The following is a 22,755-nucleotide window of genomic DNA, read 5'->3' on the forward strand; positions in this document are numbered from 1 at the left end:
TCACAATTGGCATGTACTTAACTTCACCAATACCCTTGTGAAATAGGGCAGTGCTGCTATTCCAGCTTTTTTACAGGTAGGAAACAGAGGCACAGAGAAACTAAGTGACTTGCCTAGCGTCATTCAGGAAGCTTGCGGTGGAAAAGGGACTTGAAACCAGGTCTCCAAGTCCTAAGCTAGCTCCTTAACGAATGGACCACCCTTCATCTCACAGCCTCATATCCTGTCTCACTTCCAAGTTTCTTTTTTCTCACTATAAACTTCCCTTTCCCTGTGCTATTCTTTACCTCACTAGCTCTCTCACTGAAATCTGTAAAGCACTGTGAAAAGCAGTCTTCATGAAATATGCTATTTTAGCTCACACAAAATTATGTTGAACTGTGAGTTTGGCAGCAGCATTGCGAGATTTTGTGGTATTTTGTAGATATTATGTAATTGTTCTGTACTGGGAACGAGACATCATTTGCACGGCCTGCATTATTATGATTTATAATGCCTTACTGCTTTCTTGCTGGCTAATGTACCCCTCTCTTTTGCTATCACATGTACAAGATTCATCACTTCTGAAATGTTGAAATTGAGAGAGAGAGAGAGAGCGCGCGCATTTGTGGGAGTTGTAAAAGAGGTCAGTAGCAGAGCAAGGGTGAAAGGGTTAATAAAATTGTAAACTGAAGTGGGGCTGAAAACAGGAAGGGCTGTGAATCTGTGAGCAGTGAGATGGAACATTAAGGGAGGGAACATTAGGGTTCTTTTTAGACTTTAAACATATTAATAATGTCTCCTAAGAGGTATTAATCATGGCTGAGAACTGAGAATGGGGCCGTAAATCAGCAGATGGGAGGGGAAGAGAGATGAGATTTTAATTTTAAATAAAGACTTGTATGTTTTATGGCTCAGAAGTGAAGATTACATTGTTGGTGCAGAATCCCCGCAGAGCAGCATCTCGCCAACTGCAGGCATATTTCAAAGTAACTGCAAGTATCTTTAAGCTCTCCATAGTTTGTGAAGTTGAGAGCTTTGTGTTTGGAAGGTGATGGGGTGATGCTTTCTTATCAGGTATAGTACATCCTTCCAGGCTGTCACAGCAAGTGCAGACTATGAACACGTAATAAGAAACTTTATTTTTAGGGCCTGAATATAGCAGACAGATGTAGCACTAGCAGAGTAGCAATCCATCCTTTATTTAGTATTCTGGACACTGATATATCACTCTCGATATGTTCAAATTTGGTAAAAGGCATCAGAATTCTTAATTTTATTGTGGGATGCTGATACCAAAGTGTTTCATTATATCTCATTGTAATATGTTATCCACAAATTGATCAAAATGGCAGCTGTCGTGTGACACAGGCCACAAGTAAGTGTCTCAAGCATCTTTGCATATACCTAATAAAAATGATTCCCCCTTTCATCCAGTATTCAGATAAGGCTGACAAAATCATCAGCAGTTGCCTTTGATGTGCCAGTGTTAAACTCTTAACTTCTCCATTTTATTCCCCTGATTCTGAGAAATGGATATACTTTGAGCTGGCTAGTGTCCTGCACTGGAAAAGTGAATAACATATTATGCATTCCTGGCATGTTTCTGTGGCAAACTGGATCCTTAGCAAAGGGAATTTACTGGGATTTATAGCTGATGGCAGGGCTGACATGACTGGTATACTGAAACTTTTGGCAGAATGACCAGTATCTGGAAAACCTTGTTTAAATGAGATTGCAGTGTCTGTGTAGACTGCATGCAAATTAGCTTGAGAGAGTAGCTTTTGCAAAGTAGGGTGGTGTGTGCTCCAAGGTGTTGAGCATGATAGATTTAAAATATTCTCATATAAAGATGGTCTAGTAAATTGGTTTACTTGGGCTATGCAATTTTTTTCTCCATTACATACTGTTGACAAACTAAGAAATTAGTTCATTAGTGAAACACGATAACTTGGTTTGTGTGCAAAACCTACCTGTCTGTCAGTAATTTTATTGGCTTATGTTTTTCCATATTGTATATATCCTGATAAATCCTGTCAATCATTCTAATTTTTTTAGACTACACTAATGTGAGTGATGGATTGATTAAAGTTTTGTTGCTACTGTAAGAATCCGATGACCACCTTGGACATTGCTGTCATGGTGCTGAATGTAGTGTGAATCGACTGCCTCTCCAGCACCTTCTTACCGCTATATGGTATTCTGCTGTCCACAAACCTGATTCTCCTACATCAAACCTGTAAATGTTTTATGTGAGCCTAAACTGGTACGATGACTGGTACCAGCAAAGGACAGACAACCAGACAACCAGGAAGAAAACGCCTCATAACCCCACAAATATGCCACTTTGGAGGACATTACCATCCTGCCAGATCTGGACTCTCCCATCCTATCAGAACACATTCTTACAAAGGTGTTCAGGACTCCATGAACATTTAGAAAGAAGCCAGTCTCCTATTCCCTCTACTAATCAGGTTATTTCCTCATTGACCGTTCTGACAGTTCTGAGGGCACCAACTTTGGAGAGGGAGTCCACATTTTCTTCATAGGGTGATTCTGATACGGGAGAAGGACAGTTGTCATCTCCTCCAAAAGCCATCAGCACTGATAGATGTTCTAGAATCTTCTGGGGCCTGACGCCATGTAAGATGGGGTACCCCTCTCCCTGGGACTCGTGGTACCCTATGCCTTGGGGTCCACCTAAACCCCTACTGGACCCTTCTCACTGTTTATACTGGGCACTGTGGAACCCGTACAGGCATTACCCTGAATCTGCATGATCTCATTGAGCCTCTCACCATCCCTTTCCTTGAGGGACCATCCTGAACTGTTTCTGGAGCCCACAGGGGAAGAAGAAGAAGAGGCAGATCTAGTGGTAAATGCTGGTACCATCAAGCATATAGCCTTCCATTCCTGATAAGGCAGTTGCTACAGAATTACATTTGCTGCTGGACAATCACAAACAGTTTCAGAGGTCATTAAGAAAGATTGTTGAAGCCCCCCAGATTCCCCTGGAAGAAATCAAAGAATTATTCCAAAAACTCCTGGACGTTTTGCAGAATAAAGGGCCTACTAGAATAGTGCTCCCAGTCAACGAGGCTATCCTAGAGTGAGCCAAAGTGGTGTGGCATGCCTCAGGATCAAGTTCACCCACTCCTTACTGGGTGGAAAAAAGAACTTAGACTAATGCCTTGGGAGGAACATGCTTCACACAACTGTTCCCAACTCCCTACTTGTTCAGGCTGCTACAGAAAGGGGTAGACAACAACATACAAGATCTACGCCTTCATATGAAGAGACCAAATGCTTGGGCCACATAGAGAGAAAAATATTTACATGTAGCAGCCTACAATTCTGAACAGCCAGTTTATCAGGTGCTACTTGCAAAGTATGACTTCATCAGCTACTCTAAGTTTTGGAATTTAGGGACAAACTCCCTCAGGAGGACAGAGTACAGTTCTAAGCCCTTATCGATGAAGGTAGTCTAATCATCTCTTCAAGTTGCAGTAGACACAGAAAATACAGCCTCTAGATCAGTGGTTTTCAACCTGTGGTCTGCAGAGCCTTGGGGGTCCACAGACTAAAATTTCCAAAGGGGTCTGCACTTCCTTTCAAAAATTTTTAGCGGTCCACAAGTGAAAACAGGTTGAAAACCACTACTGTAGATTGAAGGCAACTGCTGTCAGTATGCACACGGATTCCTGGCTCTATCCTCGTGTTTATCCTGTGAAGTACAGACCAGTGTGGAGGACTTGCCCTTTGAGGAGGATTACTTGTTCAATCAAAAGACTCTGTCATTGTACTCATTAAAGGACTCAAGGGTAACCCTCCATTCCCTGAGAATATACATAAAGAAAACACTGCAATGGTAAGTGAAATAGACAGAGGAAGCTATATACATACACCAGGGTGGCTCTGAGAAGTGAACTATCTTGGCAGTTAAAAAAAAATATATATATAAAAGATTGCAGGACAAATTTAATGTCATGGTGACCCACACAATCTTTCCTGAGCACCATCCTAATGTAAAGACTAACTTCGTGAAAATCATAGTGTGCTTTTGTGACAGGCAGCATGCAAGATGCAAGGTTGCCCTGTCAAAATCAGAAAGAACATAATAAAACAAGCACTTACGGCAGCCCTTCTCAAAGAGCCTCCATGCTTTTTTTTTTCCCCCTGGATGTTCCTAGTTTCATCATTTAATTCTTGAAATAATTGGCCATCGTGAAAGTCACCACTTCTGTACTTTGCTTGGTATTCTTTACTGCATTATCCATCATCATCTATAAAATGTTTTTTTGTAAAGCTTGCTAAAAAATTGTACAGTATTCATTGTATAGTCTTTATTCCCTTTAGCAAATGCATTTCTCCCATCAGAAATCTCAGTAACTCTGAGAAGCCATTCACATAGCTACAACCTCCTAATGAATATTCCACCTCTTTGAAGTTATAGGTCTGAAGTTCCACCATTAGTACTAATGCATTTTGCATTAGCACATGGTAATGCAAAAAGTCTTATTTTAGTTGCTATAGTGTTAGAATATATCAAGGAGAATTTGGCTAACCTTGAATACCTATAACCCACATGAAAAAGCAGGAGTTTTCTCCCAGGCAACATTAAACAGAATAGTGAGGTCTTGTGGTACTAAAACGTCACTTTTTAGAAAATATGCTACGGTGCATTTAGTTGGAAATCAGGAAGTACTGCTACAATTGATAAAATACATGTGCAACAGTACATCTTGTTCCTGATGTGCTATTTTGTAAAATTCACTCATTTGCAGCGGCCCCCTCGATCATTAGTGTAATTTGGAGAAGTTCTTAGCAGTATTTGACTGTCAATATCATGTCATTAACAAAAGCTTTTCAAGCATGATGGAAATAACATGTCAAGTGGGATATACATGTTACAGGGACCTCACTCAGTCATTTTGTTGTGGATGGAGTGAAGCATGAGGTTTATCCTGGTGTACCTGTTTGCATGGGTTACCAGGTGTTTTGTGTCAGAAGGAAGGACAGGAACTTTGCTTTTAACAGCGTCCTGCCACAAAACCTTCTGAGATCAGACTGTTTGATGGTGTCAGATGCCACAAGTCTCAAGTCCAGGCCTGTGGAGTTGCCAAGCGAGAACCTTACCCTCTGCACCACCACACCGCAAGGTCAGATGAGGGAACTGCAGCTAACACCCCATTGCCAGAGGCTACATCCACAGACTCCGCTGCATCAGGTGACTGGCAGCAGCCTACTGATTAGACACCACCGGGCATAAATCTTCCTGTTCCTGTCCCATCCTTTGTCAGAGCAATGAGTCATTAGATCTTCTGCTTACCAGACCAAGTTTGTCTCTGCTTGGCTCCTGCTCCAGTTACAGCACCTTGATCCTTGTTCCCATTTCCTTCCTCTTCACCTGGTTTCCGCTCCTTGTTCCTGCTTCCTCACTCTAATTCCAGTGACTGACTCAGGCTTGACCCTTGGCATGACTTCTGACTCCGATTCCAGCTTAATCGTGGGCATGGCTACTGACTCCAACCATCCCAGTTTGGGAGATTTTAGGCAGCTAAAAGTCGAGTTACGCAGCGGGGCTAAGACAGGCTCCCTACTTGCACTGGCTCCACGCCGCTCCCGGAAACCACGACATGTCTGGCAGCAGCTCCTCGGAGGAGGTGAGGTCAGGGGGTCTCCGCACACTGCCCTCACCCCCAGCGCTGATCCCGCAGCTCCCATTGGCAGGGAACGGGGAACCGCAACCAATGGGAGCTGTGGGGGCTGTTCTTGTAGGCAGGGGCAGCATGCAGAGCTGCCTGGCTGCCCGTGAGCCTAGGAGCCGCTGCCGGACATGCCGCTGCTTCCGGGAGTCACCCAAGGTAAGCACCGCCTGGCTGGAGCCTGAACCCCAAATCCCCTCCCCCACACCAACCCCTGCCCCTGCCCCCTCCCGCACCCAAACTCCCTCCCAGAGCCCGTACCCCCCTCCCACATCCCAATCCCTTGCCCCAGCCCGATCCCCCTTCTGCACCCAAATTCCCTCCCAGAGCCCGCACCCCAAATCCTCTTCTGCACCCCACCCTGCAGCCCAGAGCTCACACCCCATCCTGCACCCCAACCCTCTGCCCCAGCCCAGTGAAAGTGAGTGAGGGTGGGGGAGAGTGAGTGACTGAGGGAGCGGGGCTGGAGTGAGTGGGGGCGGGGTCTCAGAAAAGGGTGAGGGCAGGGGTGTGGCCTTGGGGCAGAGCAAAGGTATTTGGGTGTGTGCAATTAGACAGTTGGCAACCCAGCCCTGGCACTGACCCTTGATGTGGCTTCTGACTCTAACTCTGGATTGATCCTTCACATGGCTTTGGACTCTGACTGTTAGTGTGACTTCTGACTGCGAACCTGACTCTGTCCGATCTCTGATGACTAGGTTAGACCGCCTCATTATGGGCCCGGATGGATATCTATTAAACTGGAAATCAGTGTACTAGGAAGAGATCCATGTTTGTTACAGCTGTTCTGCTACTTCAATCTCTTCCTGATGATTTCTGAGCTCACCCATCTCTTATATCATGAGATCAAAGAGTTAACAGAAGGAGACCCTGGAAACTGAAATTTCAGTTATTGCAGGAAAAAGAGGAGCTGAGAATATCTGTGGCTGATATATTTCATCACACTGCAGAAATGGAAAAATACTCAACAACTGCAAAACATTTTCCCCTCAAGTTCTGTGTATATTTGTGTTTGGTTTGTGCTGCACAAAAAAATGAGTCATTCCAGTTTTCTTAGTGAAATCAAATATTAGGGCTCAAACCAAAATCTTTCATCTAAACCACCCTAAACGTTGGAGTTGTTTGTAGCTCTGAAATAGCTGTGTAGGGTTTGTGGGTGGTATAAATATAAACACAGTCTAGAGCAACAATGAACAGGGTAACATTATATTATCAACATCTATGAAAATTTAACATAGTATGTTATTGGCACAGAAAAAAAAATCATACAAATGTTACAGTTGCATGGTTAAATGCTCTGGATATGGAGTACCACAGCTTAGGCTGGAAACACAAACTTAACTCTGTCCCTTTCCATGCATTATGATACATTCTTTAATTACGGGGGCACACACTATTTGTCAAATAAAATACAATATCATACACGTTTTCTTTCAGCAACTGTACAGGGGCAGAGTTAAGGTCGAGCATCATCTCCCAACTTCCTTCCAATCCAGGTTAGCTATGCAGTGTGGCCCATGTGTTACATAAGGGGTATTATATATTGCTGCCCATCAGACACACTTTTCTTCCACCTCCTTATGAGGCCATACCACCCTCCAGAGTAACTCAACACCGGTCTGAGTACTAGTCACAAATCACTGATTTCTCTTAATCCACTGAATGGAATAAAAACTCTGCCTGTCTGTCTGATAAGTCTCAAAATGTAATTGTAAGCGGGGAATTCTCATTGAGTGTGTGTGTTTCCAATGGAATCCTGCAGGGATTGGTTCTTGGCCCTTCTGCTATTTAACATTTTTATCAAGGAGGGGGGATTGTTTTTATCAAGGGTGTGTGTGTGTGTGTTTGAGAGAGAATTGTGTGAATCAAAAAGAGACAAATAGATCTTGTCTATGGAACATGAATATTCTGTGGAATAGTGACATATCCATGTCTTTTCTAATACATTATTCTTATTGTCAGTGTGTACCAAATATTGCAACTTGTTTTAGTTTTCTTTGAGTGGCTACATGTTGGCCTCAGTTCAAGGAATAAGTGCAGTGTATACATGTAAAATGAGCATGAGGATATGAGATATTCAAGTCCCTGTTGAGAAAAAGTAAACATTCTATACCAGTAATAGCAGATGGGCTAGTTACAGTTAAATCCGGAATGATTAAGTCCAGAGAGTTTAAGAGGGGCCCAAAAAAAAAAATCTCCTTCGTTGATATTAAAATATCTCATTATCTCAGATTTGGGTGTCTGTGTATCATGCATTAAAATTCAGTTACTTGATTAATTTTCTTGAGTTGATTATATTGTGAGCACAGACAATACAAGAAGCAGTTTAATTGTTTCCACATCTGTTTTGTGTGGATTGTTCTTCCTCCCTCCAGATTCTTTCTTAAATTTGTATCTTTTTTTTTTTTTCCCCCTTATAGTTCCTTCCTTTTGGGGATTGGTGAACTCAGCCTGGAATCTTTGCTCTGTTGGGAAAAGGCAATCACCTGTCAATATAGAAACCAGCCATATGATCTTTGACCCTTTCCTAACTCCACTTCGCATAAACACAGGAGGCAGAAAGGTAAGTTTTCTGACATGTCTTGGTATAAAAACCAAGAGTTAACAGATGAAAAATATGTGCCACTTTCAGTATTTATGAAGTATTTTCACCTTGTAATGCCAATAAGCTCTTAGGCAGAATAATAATAAATGTAAAGCTGTGAAAATTACACATTGTTACCTCCCCTGCAATGATCAAAACCGTACACTTTTAGGTATCCTGAAGCACTTCTTAATTGCCATACAGTACTGGTTCCTTTAAACTCACCTGTGAGTAGAAGAATGGGTTCATTTATAAAAACTCACAGCTAATCAGTGGTGTTTGTCCTGCCAGACAAGTAGGATTGTAAAGCCTCAGGAATGCAAATATTGTCTCAGAAGGCTAGATTCTCCTCTTTTGCTGGTATAAATCAGGAGTAACCTCACTGAAATCAGTGCTGTAACATTGCTGTAAATAGAGAGGAAAGAAGATTCGGGTCCAGAATGTTATGAAATGGAGGATTTAATTGGCTCACTCTGGAAGCTGGGGAGAGAGAGAGGCAGGCTTATAAAAATCTGTTCAGAAAACAGTTTAGTCTCCTAATTACTCTAGAGATTATCAGTACTTGTGCTCCTAAAACCAAGTTACACTGAAGCAAAGCACCTCTGCCATGCATTAATTAGAAAGCATACAAAAATATTTATAATAAATCAATATATCTTTGGGCACATTAGATCAGATAGAAATGATGGGTCAAAGACAATTTACCTTACTTGAGCTGAAGAAGACTACACTCATGAGTAAGGTGAACAAGATTTGGCCCATTGGCATATTTGCAGTGTAATTACTAGAACTGCTTGGTTTTCTAGACTAAATCTGCAAATCTCAATTAATTTAATATTTTTCTGAAAACAAAACAAAAACCAAACAATTACATGGAAAAATCAGTTGCCTTCTGAAATATTATTGTGCCAATTTGGAGGCTACATCCTATTTTACTGAAGTATGAAACAGGAGGGATTTTAGTCCTGTTTTAAGTGCATATTTCAATGTAACCTTAACTATAGCGTTTCTACCAACAATTCCATAACAAGAGCTGTATGTTCTAGTAATGTGGGTCACCTTCTGACCTTTTTTATTGTTGCCTTTTAGTCTTCTGTATTACCTTTTGATTTATTTTGCATGATTAGATTGCATATTATGGAAAGGGCAGAGCCATGAGAAAATTCTATTTACAAATTATTTAAATGCTGTGAATTTAAGAGGATTTAAAAGGATTTACCGTACTCATAAGAATATATTGTTAAAATTACTTCCCCCTCAATTTAAATATAAAAAAGTGAAGGGAAACATGTTTTGTCAGAGGCAATTGGTAAATAACAATATCAGGGTATTTCATTGTGTTTGCTAACATCTGTGAAGAGTAGTTACACACTCTATTATTCATAAACTGCAGCTTTTACGTGGCACACATTTTAAAAACTATAGACCTGATTCTGCATTCAAACCCTATATGCTTAACTGAGGAATTGTTGAATTGTATTTTATTATTATTAGTTTTGTTGAAAGTTATCAGGTTGGTTTGTCTTTTTACCTGTAATTAAGTTAATTTGGTTGAGTTTTCAATAGAACTAACAAACGATTCTTCTTTTTCTGCTCTGGGTGTTTGTCAGTGACTGAGGTGTTAACGAACCTGTTAAGGTGTCAATTACATATACAGATACAGAAGCAAATAGTGAAGCTGTGCTGGGCAATATTCTGTCCTCAGAAATCTTCAGTAAATTGTTCCAGCATTAGGCCTTTCTTTGACTAGTATCCTTGTGGGTGCTCCACTTCAGGTGTGCATGCACCTTCAAACAGAGATTTTAGGCCCATTTGGCCCACGCATGTGCCCTACATGTCCTTGTGCACTGTGCTTAGGCTGTATAGGGCTCGTGGGCGAACCACCCTCAGTTCCTTCTCAGTCACCTCTGCCTGAGATGGAGTGTTCAGCGTGCCTGCTTCAATTGGTTGAGCTTGCCTGGGCTAGCGTTTGGTTAGTTGTTAGAATTGAGTTGAGTTCATTGTTTAGTATAGTTCAGTTTGTTTTTCCTGGGGCACACGCACATCTATCAGAAGTGCAATTTTCATTCAACCCTTAAGAGCAGGGCCAGCAAGACCCAGAAGATTAGGGTCAAACACCTTATGTTGGAGAGATCTCTTTGCCAGGCCTCAGACCCAGGTCAGGAGGACTTCCTTTATACATCAATCTCTGACTGAGCATAGTGCACTGCCTACCTCGGCACTGCATTCACCCAGACTTTGAGGGAAAAGTTGGAAAGTACTCAGTCTCCAAGAAGAGGCTTTCTAGTTCTCCTCACAAAAAGCCTTTCTGGGCTTGGACTCTATATGAACTTTAAGTATGCGAGTCGTCCATTGAAGTTCCTAACTTAAGTACATAAACTAACTTTAAACATATGCTTAAGGGCCTTGCTGAATTGCGGCCTATCTCTTCATACACAAAATACACCTGAAATTATTTAATTGTGCAGGATATTAGGAAAATATCAGGTATAGTGCATAAATATTTGTGTTTTAGCAAACAAAAGATCTTATAAATACAGATCCTTAGGTTATATATGGCCCCAAATTTGTTTTTACTGAACCAAGGATCAATAGATATGTTTCCAATTTCTTTAATTAAAAATTGCACTGGAAAGTTTCATGTTAAGAAATGTTTCTCTGCGTTGTTTGCAACACAAAAATGATAGCATTATACTAATGCTGTAAAACTTACAAGTAAAATTGTCCAGAAATTATTTATGGTTTTAGTTCAGCAAAATACTTGAGCATGTATATAAGTGCTTTGCTGAGCCCAATCCTTTAAGCAGAAATGAAACTGTTTTATGTACAAAGTACAAAATGAGAGAAATGCAAAAAGTGAAAAGAAAATTATACTTCAAGCATCATTTCCAAGGACTTCTTAATTACATGATTTTTAAAGTAATAGTGTTCCTTTAGTTCTAGGCAGAGCTCATTCATTATCTCATTCTTTCCATTTATTGTTGTTAAAAGAATAATAACAAATATACATGGATTTACAAAAAACAAAACAAAAAAACACCAAACCCTGCAAATGGGAACAGACACATTTAAAAATGCATAGACAAGATCTGAGTCCTATTAAACTCATTTCTAAAAATGTCATTTTATCAAAATTGCCATTCAAATGGAAGTAGTTATTTGAAAGCATATTTCAAGCAGGAACTGGTCCTAATGATTACTTTGAATTATTGCTCCTAAGAAATGTGTATTCAGCATAAAGATTTAAGAAAAACACAGGAAGTAACCAGAGGTTTCAACTGTATTTATTCAAATGCAGGCATGGTATTTTTCAACCCTAAGATTAATTTTAAAATAAAATATATTGATCTGGTGAAACCTCTTAGAAATAATTTATTCTTTCATAACATTTTATCTGTTAACAGGGGAGTGCTTAAAATGGTATTTTAATATTTCATGACTTACATCTATATAGCAGTTCTCTTGTTTTATTCAGTCCTTTAGTGACATGGAATAATATGGATGAACAGATAATGTGAGGTAACAGGATAATTAAAATCATAGAGGACAGAGTCTCTTTTACAAAAGGTGTAGATATTCCAAAGTGATTTATCTTCACCTGTTGTCTCGAGCAATGAGCTTTCTTTTGTGCATTGCTGTTGGAAACAATATGGGACATGTGAAATTTGTCCTTAATATATTTCCATAGCAACTCTGAATGTTTATACAAACAGAATTGAGAATCAATTTAATCTGTGGCACAGAATTTGAGAAAATGCATTATTCAATTATGTTAATTCTATTAATTAGAGCTGGTCAGAAATTTCAGTTTGGAACACTTTCCATTGAAAAATGCTGATTTGACAGAAGTGAGCGTTTCACAGAATGTATTGATTTCATCAAAATTTTCTATGGTAAATTATTAATTTTTTTCATTTGTTAGAGTGAAAACATTTCATGTTTACTTTATTGTTCTGACTTTTATAATTTGTTATAATTTGTAACATAACAGTCAAAACAATTAAGTCTAAATTAAATGTTTTGATGATGCTGAAGCAAAATATTTCATTTAACAAAAAACTAAGATTTCTACTTTTCATCCTGATTCACGACAATACAAAATTTGGAAATCTCAAAAGTTCCCACAGGATGGGAATTCCATTTTTTGACCAACTCTTCTACTAATAAAACGCTGTCTGGGAAGGAGTGCCATGGAGATGTGTTATCAGTGGGCCAAATCCTGCTTGACTCATGCAAACGAGAACATGTGCTCCTCCCCTGGATGAGATGATCAGCCTTTGGCCTGTGTGTGTGAGTTAGCCCCCTATACAAAAGATTTCTAAAACTGATCAATAAGGGTCAAATGATAAAGGTAGAAAAGAAACTCCAGTCTCAGGGCCAGATTGTGATTATCTGTGTGTGTGTGTGGCTGGCTGGCTGGCTGGGGGGAGCTGTCAAGTCCCATGGTATGGAAGTCCTCTCACATGGGGCAGGAAGGAAGTGGGGCAATAGACCCACACCCATGAACTGATCAACAGAGCAAAGCTACATGTCTGGGGGAGGAAGCATGTGGCAGTGGGCACGTTTGTCTGACTCTGCATTGACCAGCTCATTATCGTGTGAAGTGCTGAGGGCAGCTTGAGTACAAAAGGTGATTCACAGAATACATCATTTCGTCTCATGACACCAGATATACCAATCCAATGCAGTTTCACATTTTGGGGAACTTGATTACTTTCAAGAAGTTGCCTTGGGAATTACAGCACTTCCTTAGCGTAGCTGCTACTTTAGCAGTGCTGCAGTTGATATCTAGGGAAGTAGGTCAGGCCTTTGAATTTGAGAATTAGCTCTTGAAGTATGTTAGATCAAGGTGGATTGTGGAGTTCTACTACTGAAATTCTACAAAGGGATTTGATCCTTGTCAGAAGCATTCATTTTTTTCCTGTGTATTGGCTTGAGTTACTGTTTCTGGAGCTTGGAGCGACGTCTGTTCTTAACCATTGATATGTTTTGCATTAATTGTTGCTTGTGGGAACCCCGATTGATCTAAATGTTGAGGAAGTGGAATGACAAATAGCCCTTTTTGATTCAGATACTAAGCTTGGGAAAAAATCCAGACTTTTTCCTGAACATCTCTTCACTTTGCTCACTGAATTGAGTGTCATTGCTCTAAGCTGAGTGGTGGTGGTGTATATTTCAACAGATTTTCTTACATTCTCCGTTTGTTGCTAAGCCTTGTTGGTCCTCTTACACTGAGGATTTGGTTTAGCAGGAGCTATATTTATATTTTTTTCATGTTGGATGTGGCTTTCATATGGGTTGAGGCACTTGGGTTTTCAGGGCTATTAACCAATTGATATAGCAGCCAGGGAATTGCTTTGACAACACTTAACTGTGGTTATCACATTGTACAGTAAGGGATTTTTTGGAATTGATACTAAGACGATTAAGTGCAAATAACAAGAGACTGTAAATTGGTTGAACCTATAAGAAATCCTAGAGTTAAGATAAAGAAGCACAAGCCTAGATACACAATAGTGAGCCAGAAAACCTACTAGTCGTGCAGTGAAATGAAAATCTTCATTAAATACATCTTTTAAAACTGATTTGATTGCTGTAGATGAGTGCAGATGGGGAGGGGAAGGTTCAGTTGAAGTTATCAATTCTTGTAACAGGAACATAGCAGGTGAACCCGGGTCTTGTGCAGGTGTCCTGATTTTTATAGAGACAGTCCCGATATTTGGGGCTTTTTCTTATATAGGCTCATATTACCCCCCACCCCATCCCGATTTTTCACACTTGCTGTCTGGTTACCCTATGTGCAGGTATGTAAAGGGGGAACTGATTTTCTTGTACTTCGATTTTAAAAGTAACATTTTTAATATGACTTTTTTTTAATTCAGTGCGACTATCCTAGGCCTAAAAACTCTAGGTGGGCTGCGCTGTTCAAGGGAGGATTAAGCAGGTGACTTTTAGGAAGGGGCTGCTGCTTGGTGGTACATATCTCCGCCATGTCATTCTGTCAGTTTTGCCCTTTTTGAGCTGGGCCTTGATCCTGCAACATGCTGAGCGCCCTCCATTTCTGCTGACTTCAGTAGGAGTTGAAGATATTCAGCACCTCATGGGTCTGAGCTTTTAGTGCCAATGTTGAATTAAAAAGCCAAGTGCTTGGTATCACACTGCTGAAATCAGCTGGGGATTTGCCGCAGATTCAAGTCCCACTTTTGCAGCAGTACCAGTAACATATTTGACAATCCTGTTACTATTTCCTCAAGTCTTCCGTTGTTAGTTGCAAATTCAGTTTGTTCATGCAGCCATCTAAACTACATGCCTGTTGATCTCTGATTCAGCAGCATGAAACCATATGGATCTAAAATATTTCCATGAAATTTTCTTTAGGACTACAGGCTTGTTTAGATGAACAGTTAGTGCATGGCAAGCTGAGGTGTAAAGCTATAGTGCACTAGTGTGCTGCATATTAACTGTCCGTATGGCCCCTGCTACTGCACACTAGGAAACCTTCAGCACGCAGTAGCATGGTCCACGCAGATAGTTACTGTATGGCGTGCTAGTGCGCTGTTGTAGGTTTTACACCCCAGCTTGCCAGTCACTAGCTGTTCATCTAGGCTTGCCTAAGAAACTCGCCTTTACACAAAATAGTTCCACTCCCAGTCTTCTCCTAACAGTCTCTGTCCTTTCAATATTAATGGAAGAACTCAAGGAATTGTAGGCTTCGAAAACTTTGTTTCAGACTTTTTCAAGAACTTTTGTAGAGCTTTTGAACAAACACATTGAGCTAAGTTCCTCCCAGGAATAACTCCCCTGAAGTCAGTGGAAGAATCTGTTCCATTGTTTGTCTGGACTACAATACAATCACTTTTTAGCTACAATTCTAATCTATTTATTTTGTAACTGGAAAACCATTAGAAGACTAAAAATGTTGGAGATGTGTAGCCCCTAATTGAACGTTGTGAGCCAAAATGCATAAGATTTCTTGCTCCAGGACCTCCGCCTGTTACAATTTTTCTGTCCTTTCAGTGCTTTTTGACTTAGGCTTTGTAATGGAGCTGGTCAAAATGTTTCCATATTTTTAACCAAAAAAAGTGTGAAAATATTTCTGAAACGTTTCACAAAAAAATTCTCACCATTTTTCAACCCTCTCTGCTGTGTATATGTCCAGACATTTCCCTCTACCCTGGGCACTCTCTGCACTTCGGATTTTTCTCCTATCCTAGTGGGGAAAGTGGGTTGGAGGTGACATGGGGGCACAAGGGAAAGAGTTTTGGGACAAGGGCTGCAGGGGGCGGGTCAGGCATGGTAGTGCTCCGCCTGCATGGCTACGAGCGTCTGGATCGAGTCCGCTTGGCGCTCCATTATGCTTATCAGCCAATCTGTGCTTTGCTGCCAGAGCACCACGCTTTTGTGCCGGCGCTCCTCATTCTGCTGGCGGATCTTCCTTTCACTGTCCCGCCACTCCTGCACTTCTCAATTTTCATTACTTGAATGCTGCATTACTTCATGCAACATGTCTTCCTTGCTTCTACGTGGCCTCTTTCTGATTCTTTGGAGTCTTTCGGCCGGTGATAACATGGACGGCTGAGGTCTCAAGGTTGCATCTGTAAAGGCAAAATGCAACACTTAACAGAGGCAATGATTCCCCATACTTAAGGGCAAGCAGAGTCTACATAATAGCATAATTTGCCCATCCCAAAGTGAGCGCACATAACGCACAGGTTATGGTGAGTAACCACAGGGTCAAGTGTGACTGATTGTTTCACTCTGTACTGTCCTCTGGGTTTCTGTGCCTTGGGGAGAGGCAACAGCGGTAGGGGGCCCCTATACTGAACACTGTCCCCACATTTTCCACAGGAGTTCATCCTGGAAGATATCTCACTGCTGAGGGTGACCTGGGAAGCAAGGGAGGGTCTTCTACTGCAATGCGGCTTCCACCCTGGCCCATATGCAGCTTGCCTGTGTGCACTAATGGTCTCCCCATCCCTCCATGGCACAGTGGCGCTGACAAGTTAATCTTACTGGGACAAGGACCACAGTGGCTCTCCCGAGAAACCTGCAGAAGCGCATTGCCCAGCTTCTGGATGAGACCTTTAAAGAGATCACGGAGGCCGATTACCGTGATGTGAGAGCACATCAACGCCCTATTCTGCATCTAGGCATGCATGCAGCCCTAACCCTCCTCACCCCAAGAGCCCGCACCAAATAACTTCCTTCCCAAAATAAAAGCCACTTACTGGGAACCTCCTCTGGTGTTTGTCCTTCCCCAAACACTGGCCGCCGTGACTGACTACCTTCCTCTTGGCTCTAGAACAGCTCCTGGCTACATGCATCTAGGGATTCCGGGGTGTCTTCCTCTCCCTCAGCACCCTCGCTCCTGCTTCGCTCCTCCTCCTGCCTTGTTGAACTGGGTTCTGAAGTGTCCACGGTGGTACTCGGAGTGAAGGTGGGGTCGCCCCCAAGTATCGCGTCCAGCTCTTTGTAGAAATGGCAGGTTGCGGGGGCAGCACCGGAGTGGCTGTTTCCTTCGCGGGCTTTGCGGTAGGCATTCTGCAGCTCCTTCACTTTAATCCTGCACTGCAGTGCATCCCGATCATGGCCCCTTTCCATCAGGTCCCTTGATATCTGCCCGAAGGTATCTTAATTCCTACGGCTGGAGCACAGCTGGGACTGGACAGCTTCCTCCCCTCAAACACGGATGAGGTCCAGCACCTCGCCATTGCTCCCTACTGGGGATCACCTGGCGCGTGGAGGCATGGTCACCTGGAAAGATTCACAGAGAGCACTCCATGCCTGGCTGAGCAAACAGGAAGGGGATTTTCAAAATTCCCAGAGAATTGAAAGGGTGGGTCTGACGGTTGGTCATCTGAGCACAGGGTAGTAGAGTTCAAAGTGATGACCAGAGTGGCTGGAACAGGCATTGTGGGACACTTCTGGAGGCCGATCAGAGTGCACTAACAGACCAGGGCGTCCACACTGGTGCCGCGGTGCTCCGGCAGGGGCACACAAAACGTTATTCCACTCGCCGAGGTGGAGTGCCAGGAGCGCTGTAGCCGCGTAGTCAGAGTGCTCTACGTGCCTTGCCAGTGTGGACGGGTAGTGAGCTAGTGCGCCCAGGGCTGCTTTAATGCGCTGTAACTCGCAAGTGTAGCCAAGCCCACACTGTTCATGAGCCACAAAAGAACCATTATGTGGTGTCATAGAATCATAGAAGATTAAGGTTGGAAGAGACCTCAGGAGGTCCTCTAGTCCAACCTCCTGCACAAAGCAGAACCAACACCAACTAAATCATCCCAGCCAGGGCTTTGTCAAGCCGAGCCTTAAAAACCTCTAAGGATGGAGATTCCACCACCTCCCTGGGTAACCCATTCCAGTGCTTCACCACCCTCCTAGTGAAATAGTGTTTCCTAATATCCAATATAGACCCCCAACCCCCTCTGCAACTTGAGACTATTGCTCCTTGTTCTGTCATCTGTCACCACTGAAAACAGCCGAGCCCCATCCGCTTTGGAACCCCCCTTCAGGTAGTTGAAGGTTGCTATCAAATCCCACCTCACTCTTCTCTTCTGCAGACTAAACAAGCCCAGTTCCCTCCATGTCCTGCCATTTCAGTGCAGTGTTGCAGGAGTCCATGAGGACACTGTTTCATGACCATGCAAGTCATGATGTGGACACCTCAAGGTGGTGTTACAGCATCACTCTTGTAGTTATTCTGTGCCTCTCTGCTGCTCCATTTCATGGCAAGGCGGGTCTCCATCTCCACAAGGCTGCATATCACTGGTACAGATAACTGGATTTCAAGATCCGGAATTTCAGCTTGAGTTGCTTAATGTGTTTACATGCAGATTAATTCCCCAGTAAGAATGCTGCTGTTGAGAACACTCCACATGATGCAGTTCTTTCGCAGCCCTGGCTTTGTCTCTTGATTATCAATTTTAGTAAATTTAACAGGCAGCCCTTCAGAGTTTTAAAAAAAAAAATCAGTTTTAATAGACCATCCAAACCCTTATGAGATACACGGCACACTCCTCCCCTTGCCTGCGAACAAATATATGATTTCTCTTGTTTCTCTTTGTCACTCCACATAAGCCCCGCAGCAATCGGCAAAAGAACAAAATAATTTTACTGAGAGGCTACTGTAGTGTGGTGTCACTCATGCAACAGGCACTGTGGACCCCAATCTCTAAAGCAACACAAAATCCCATTGAAACAGAATGACCCACTGTAACAGGCTGGCAGCCTGGCTGAACCACCCACTGCTGTTAACAGGAAATGAGATGGCGTAACAGTGAGTGGGAGTAGCCTGTAAGAGGGGTGACATTTTCTAATCTATGTTATGCAGCAGGTTCGACTACATAATCATAATGGTTCCTTCTGGCCTTAAAAATCCATAAATCTCAATTCTGTTGAGAGGGTTTGGTCTGGTGCTATCAGTGGAACCCTGCCAGAGGAGAAGGCATTGGGGTGCTTGGACATATTTTGTGGTGTTAAACCTGACCCTTGAGGAGCTCAGGTTTTTTGGAATGGGATGAGGAAATAGTTCTCGCTCACGCCAACTAAATCAAAAAACTTTGATCTTTCTGAAACTAGGAAGTGGCGGCCAATTTTACACCAGCAGTAGTTTTCCCTCCTTTCTTAAATGGTTTCTTAAATTGAAAATGTATTCCTTTTATTAAAAAGTGTTTCTCATAGCATTGCCCCCCAAAGTTAACAAATGGTGGAGCTCAAAAGGAAAGGCTGCTGCTGCTTATAGCAGTTTGGGAGTCAAATCTCAAACAAGTGCCTACGAAACCTTCACACAACCATACATCATCATCTCTTTTGTTTAGCCCATTTTTAGAGAGAGGTTACTTTAGAATATTGTTCTGAGGCTTACTTGTATTTTGTCCTGCTTGTTAAATCAACGCCATTGTTGTTCTGTACAGATCTTCAAGTGAAAGAAAAAATACTTAGTGGAATTTCAATTATCTAGATAACTTTTCACTAAATCAGAGTTGCCTGTATTTTAAGACATAGTATCTTGCAACTTGCCAGGACTAGAAATAAGTGCACAGTTGCCCAGTACCAAGAGAAATACAAACAGAGCTTGATGTGTAGCTGGATAAACCAGCTGAGCTCTGTTGAAGCCAATGGAGCCAGATTGATTTACACCATCTGAGAATCTGGCTCCAAATGGATATCTAATCTCTGTAATCTTCAAGTTAGCAGCAAATTGTTGTCATTGTGAAATGATAGGCCCCGATCCTGCAAACACTTACAACATTTATCCATGTGAGTAAATTTGCCTGTGCGATTCCCTTTTTTTCAGGATCAGAGTCTTAAATAGTTTTTAAAACACGGTTTATACCACAGATTATGTCCAATGCCTTCTCAGATGCCGTGGGCATGCAATTATATAACAACAGGGTGTGTCTTATCTCTCTACTTAAGTTCTTTTACTAGTTTACCTTCTCCTCCTTACTAAAAGGACACTAAGTCACCCTTATTTTAAAAAAAGCATGGTTTTCTAGGTCTTGTGCATTTCCAGGCATGAAGATAAATTTCATGTTTTATTTTGTTGGAATAATTCAGAGTTCACAATTTGAGATACTACTGCAATCACCACTTCTTAGGACTGGCGGAGGAGCCAGGTGTTGCTTAATATGGTAATAAAAAAATTCCAAAACAATTTTTGTCATATTTAAAAAAAAAACAGTATGAGAATAAGATTCTCTCTCCTGTCTTTGTAAGTCTTTCTTTTGGAAATGTCTGCTTGCTGCTGCGAAGTTAAATATCATAGGATTTCTGTTCTAAGAAGTCACACTGAGGGATTTAAAACACCGATTGTTTTACTAGTTTTTATTTGATTGTGGAGGTGGTTGGAACATTGATGGTAATTTGCCTCTTGTTCCCAAAATGGCATTTTGACAATAGTTTAGCAAGCCAGCATGTCAGTGTCACTCCTGAGCCATCTACACTACAATCAGTTGCAATTTGCCTTGACCTTGAATGTTAGACTTCTGAAATGGAAGTTCTGTGTTCTGCATATTGTAGTTCGTAGAGGGCTGGGTTTTCAAAAGTGCCTTCAGGATTTCGGTGCAGAGGTCCCATAGAAAATCACTGGGACTTGGGTTTCTAAATCCCTACCTAAAATCTTTAATACTTCAGCATGAATTTGGCAGCAGAAATACAGTTCTCTGCAATATGAACAAGCATGATTAAAAATATAAAACTACTGTACTGGTAAGGCTGGGGCAAAATCCTGACTCAGGGTTACACATGTTCCCCCCCCCCCCCCCCCAACCGTGACTGTGCTAAGTAGAACCATGGGCAAAACGGTTGCGCTCCTGTTCTGGTTCCCTGAAAAACACAGGCCGTGTCCACATTAGGATAAACCATGTTAGCTAACACATTCGAACTAATATGTAGAGCTGATTTTAAAAAATGTTTTGCTGCAAAAAATGTCAGTGACTTTCATCCAAATCTTCACTCCGTTTTTAGGGGAGTGGGCTCAGAACCTGGGTTCCAGTGCAAATTCAAACATCTGCAATACTATTTTATAGCCCCACAGCCCGAGCTCTGTGAGCCTGTGTCAGCTGACCCAAGCTCTGACTCGGTGCCATGGGATTTTTATCACTGTAGATATATCCTGAGTCCACAAGCCAGTCCCACAGATACCAGTTTACAATGCAGACATACCCACTAGGATTAACATGTTTTAAAATTATACCTTTTTTTCCCCTAGTTTTTGCAGTGCCAGGCTGAGCAGCAAATGACCATTGTGTGATGGGGTTTAAGATTTATTATTATGATTATTACTATAACACCTAGGAGCCCAAGTCATGGACCAGACCGCACTGTGCAAAGTGCTATACCAGCATAGAATAAAAAGACAGTCCCTACCCCAAGGAGATTACACTCTAAGTACAAATCGAGGTTACGGATTGTTCATCCCTGTCTGGCTGTATCTGTGAGACAGTACTGCGGATAGACAGTGGTCACACTAGCAACCTAACCATTGGGTTAGAGGGGTCCATACATTGGTCCATACATTGTAACACACACCTTCAAAGTGCTTCTGGTCCCTATTCTCACTCCTCCACTCCAGTTTCTTATTTCCTAGCATTTAAAATTGTGTGGGTATTTTGTCTATCATAGTGCTAATAGTGTCCATTTTCAAGAACTCTTTGTTACCCTGATGTGCTTTTAATTTTGGATTAAATTCATAATACTATAGAACGTCAATATTGCATTTTGCCAAGTATTGAAATTACTACTTGCCATCCTTCCTTTTTTTCCCTCTAATAAGTTAGAGTAATGGTAATAACATGATAGAGTAACAGTATTTACAATACTTTAGACACACAGTGAATCCTGACCAATTAATTAAACCTTGTGTGACAGGGTCGGGCCAGATGACTACAGGAGCGTAATAAAAGACAGATATGTTAGCCCCAGGTTAAGTAGGTCCCTTTTCCCTGGGTAAGGTAACAAGGAAGGTTCCAGAACAAGCAGGAACCTTCTGGAGACAATTAAGACAGACAGGCTGATTAGAACACCTGCAGCCAATCAAGAAGCTGTTAGAATCAATTAAGGCAGGCTAATCGGGGCACCTGGGTTTAAAAAGGAGCTCACTTCAGTTTGTGATGCGTGTGAGAGGAGCTGGGAGCAAGAGGCACTAGGAGCTGAGAGTGAGAACATGGACTGTTGGAGGACTGAGGAGTACAAGCATTATCAGACACCAGGAGGAAGGTCCTATGGTGAGAATAAAGAAGTTATTGGAGGAGGCCATGGGGAAGTAGCCCAGGGAGTTGTAGCTGTCGCACAGCTGTTCCAGGAAGCACTCTAGACAGCTGCATTCCACAGGGCCCTGGGCTGGAACCCTGAGTAGAGGACGGGCCCGGGTTGCCCCCAGACCTCCCAACTCCTGGTCAGACACAGGAGGAGTCGACCTCGACTGTGGGTTCAGAAAAACGGCCAAGCTGAGGGCTGCCGTGAAGCTCCAAGGCAAGCAAATCCGCCAATAAGCACAAGATCCACCAAGGTGGAGGAGGAACTTTGTCACGCTTGTCAGTTTGGTGATGCCATATGGTAGTCATTTTAGGTCATGCTTAAAGACTTAACTTGCTTTTAAAGGCACATAACAGTCTGTTGCAAATTACCTTCTTTTTATGATCACTAAAAATGACTCTACCTGATTTTGATTTATTGGGAATGAACAAGTCAGTGTACACTGGCCAAGGACTGTTACATAAACTCTGTAGTGCAATGTGTGTAAATGAAAATTATTTGGTTGGATCCCTTATATCTTTCCTTTCATATGGAACGTTGATAAATTCATTTGTATATTATTTAAATTAATGCCTTTATAAATAATTGGTTCATTTGGCACATGCTACAAAATAACGATATTACTTAGCAGTTTTCTAACCTAAAATAGGGTGGGGAAGAGAGAAACTGACTAGAAATCAGTGAAATGGTTTCTCTGCCAGCTCGTTCCGATTCCATGCTGTTCAA

The 22,755-nt window shown here is 42.0% G+C and overlaps 1 protein-coding gene across 3 annotated transcripts in view; it reads left to right on the plus strand.

Annotated features, from left to right (window-relative positions):
- The window catches only part of CA10 (carbonic anhydrase 10), a 340,079-nt gene that overhangs the window by 111,146 nt on the left and 206,178 nt on the right, over window positions 1-22,755 (plus strand). For all 3 annotated transcript variants that reach the window (XM_043528364.1, XM_007062783.4, XM_043528362.1), the window contains one exon: window positions 8,105-8,247. In XM_043528364.1, coding sequence (XP_043384299.1) covers window positions 8,105-8,247 — 143 coding nt within the window. The remainder of the gene's footprint in view (window positions 1-8,104; window positions 8,248-22,755) is intronic.

Source organism: Chelonia mydas, chromosome 14 (assembly GCF_015237465.2).
Source record: "Chelonia mydas isolate rCheMyd1 chromosome 14, rCheMyd1.pri.v2, whole genome shotgun sequence".
Taxonomy (NCBI): domain Eukaryota; kingdom Metazoa; phylum Chordata; order Testudines; family Cheloniidae; genus Chelonia; species Chelonia mydas.